Raw genomic sequence first — 2,700 nt, forward strand, 5'->3', positions numbered from 1 at the left:
TGATGGAGGCATGTAAACTGACCACGGTATCATGGATCAGCAGCCATGATTACCGTGGTCTGTACACACAGGGGAACACAGGAACAGGTAGTATCATACATGTATTTTAGATTAAAGAAAGGGACAAATTACACTGCAACAGCACTATTCTACTCGTAGCACCCTACAGGTAGGTGCTAGGTAAAGATATAGTGGGCCTTGTCTGCCTAACAGCAGGGCTGTGATTTGTTAGGTAGGGTGTCAGGGCTTCCAGATGTGCCTGCTGAGGGGAGAAGTATCCCCACTGGCTCCTGTGAGAGGCTTCTCATAGGGCAGTGTGGGAAGCCCAATCAGGGGACACATCCCAGCTTGTAACTACCCCAGAAGGCAGATTAGGCTGCAAAGGATTCTCGGAGTGTGTATAAGTTTGGGGGAAGTGCGTGACAGGGTGTCTTTGGCGGGAGCAGAGTCCCAGGAAGGAGAGTGCGGCCTGTCTGAGGAAGGCGGATGTCTCGGGGTGTCGCCTGAGAGTCCAGAGAGTGCTGAGTTGAGCTGAGGGGGATCCGGTGTGCCGAGAGCCTGCTGAGAGAGAGAGGGGTCCAGTCCCAGGAAAGCCTACACAGGTCGTGAGTACTGAGGATTGCCCCTGGGGGTCTGCCTGGAGTCAGTGTTTTACAGAGTGTTCTCAGAGTCAGTGAGCCTTGGCTGGCGCTGGCTAGCATCAAGGAAGCACCAACGGCATTTTTCCGGGATCAAAGTCCCAATTGTAATCAGTTCAAGCCGAGAGGAGTATCCCACTCATTCCCTTCACCCATCCCCTTAATTTATAATAAAAACCACAAACAAAGATGCCGGAGTTGTCACTGTCTCAATTGTCACACCTGGGGACTCAGCTCACATGGGCTGGAGAGCATTTCCGGTACTAATGGCAGACCCACATCAGGCCACAGGCCTGGAAACCTTGCTACATACTGATCATGCTTTAAAGGAACAGGAGAATTTTTGTAGGGTTACAACCACTTTAAGTGAGGGTGAAAACTCTCACCTAAAGAGTATTCATATTGTTGAATGTCTATAACCTGGCCATGTGTTTACTTTAAGAGATCACTGGAATATGTGTTTGCACATCTGTTTTTGTAGAGAACTTCTTATTTCTTTGTTTCTTATACTATATATTAATGGGTTAATAAGTGGGGTAAGTATAGTATACAATAAGGATATTAATTTGACATCACCCAGGTTGTTTTCTCCAGCTGGAACCATATATATGGCTATTAAGGTCCCATAATATGTGCAGACCGTAATCAAATGGGAACTGCATGTTGAAAAAGCTTTTCGTCTTCCTGTTGATGAAGTAATTTTTAAAATGGTGAAAAATATACACATGTAAGATATGAAGATTAATACAAAGGGCAAAAAGATGACTAATATGGCAAATGCAAAGTCCTCCCACATTACAACCGTGACATCTGAAGTTGAAATCTGTAGTATAGGAGCAATATCACAGAAGAAATGGTTAATGATGTTGGAACCACAGAACCTCAGCTGGAACAAAAAAGCTATTTCACTTGGAATTAGAAAAAAGCCAGTAGCCCAGGAGCAGAAGATCAAGCTGAAACACATTCTATAGTCCATCAATTTGGAGTAGCGCAGTGGCTGACAAATGGCCAAATACCGGTCAAATGACATAGTTGTAAGAATTAAAGACTGTGTGAAAATTGCAAGGCTATGAAAATAATATTGAATAAAGCAGCCCTGGAGAGATATCACACCACCTTCTTGTAATATGATATATAACATTTTAGGTATAATGTTGGTGGTAAATAACAGGTCTGCCAAAGACAAGTGTTTAAGGAAAATGTACATGGGAACATGAAGCAACTGATTTGTGGACACCAGAAAAATAATGAGAATATTTCCAAATAAAATGGCAATATAAACAAGAAGGAAAATGTTGAATAGTAGAATGTTAATGATGTAAGTATTTTTAAAACCAAGTAGCAGAAACATTGTGACTTCAGTCTCGTTACATTTACACATTCTTGAAGAAAAGAGAAGATATTAAAAATATAAGACTGAACATCTGACATGTCAATTAAATTAGTGCACTAAAAAACTGTGCGAGGGAAAAAAAAATAAATTAAGGTGTGTTTCTTTCTGGTATCTCACAAAAGTGAGTACACCCCTCACATTTTTGTAAATATTTTCTTATATCTTTTCATGTGGCAACACTAAAGAAATGACACTTTGCTACAATGTAAAGTAGTTAGTTTACAGCTGGTACAACAGTGTAAATTTGCTGTCCCCTCAAAATACTTTAACACGCAGCCATTAATGTCTAAGCTGCTGGAAACAAAAAAGAGTACACGTCTTAGTGAAAATATCCAAATTGGGCCCAATTAGCCATTTTCCCTCCCCTGATGTTACTCGTTAGTGTTACAAGGTCTCAGGTGTGAATGGGGAGCAGGTGTGTTAAATTTGGTGTTATCGATCTAACTCTCTCATACTGGTCACTGGAAGTTTAACATGGCACCTCATGGCAAAGGACTCTCTAAGGATCTGAAAAAAAGAATTGTTGTTCTACATAAAGATGGCCTAGGCTATAAAGTGAAATGTCCACATTGGGCCCAAAGTGTCAATATTTAGTGTGGCCACCATTATTTTCCAGCACTGCCTTAACCCTCTTGGGCATGGAGTTCACCAGAGCTTCACAGGTTGCCA

General features: G+C 41.7%; 1 protein-coding gene across 1 annotated transcript; it reads right to left on the bottom strand.

Annotated features, from left to right (window-relative positions):
- Nucleotides 1-1,083: 1,083 nt before the first annotated feature.
- Nucleotides 1,084-2,019, bottom strand: LOC309569186 (olfactory receptor 10A3-like; the record flags this gene model as incomplete). Its single annotated transcript, XM_082274946.1, has 1 exon — nucleotides 1,084-2,019. One exon carries the CDS (start codon nucleotides 2,017-2,019, stop codon nucleotides 1,084-1,086), a length of 936 nt encoding a protein of 311 aa, XP_082131072.1.
- Nucleotides 2,020-2,700: the final 681 nt, after the last annotated feature.

This window comes from Pelophylax lessonae (genome assembly GCF_965119305.1).
Source record: "Pelophylax lessonae genome assembly, chromosome: 13".
Taxonomy (NCBI): domain Eukaryota; kingdom Metazoa; phylum Chordata; class Amphibia; order Anura; family Ranidae; genus Pelophylax; species Pelophylax lessonae.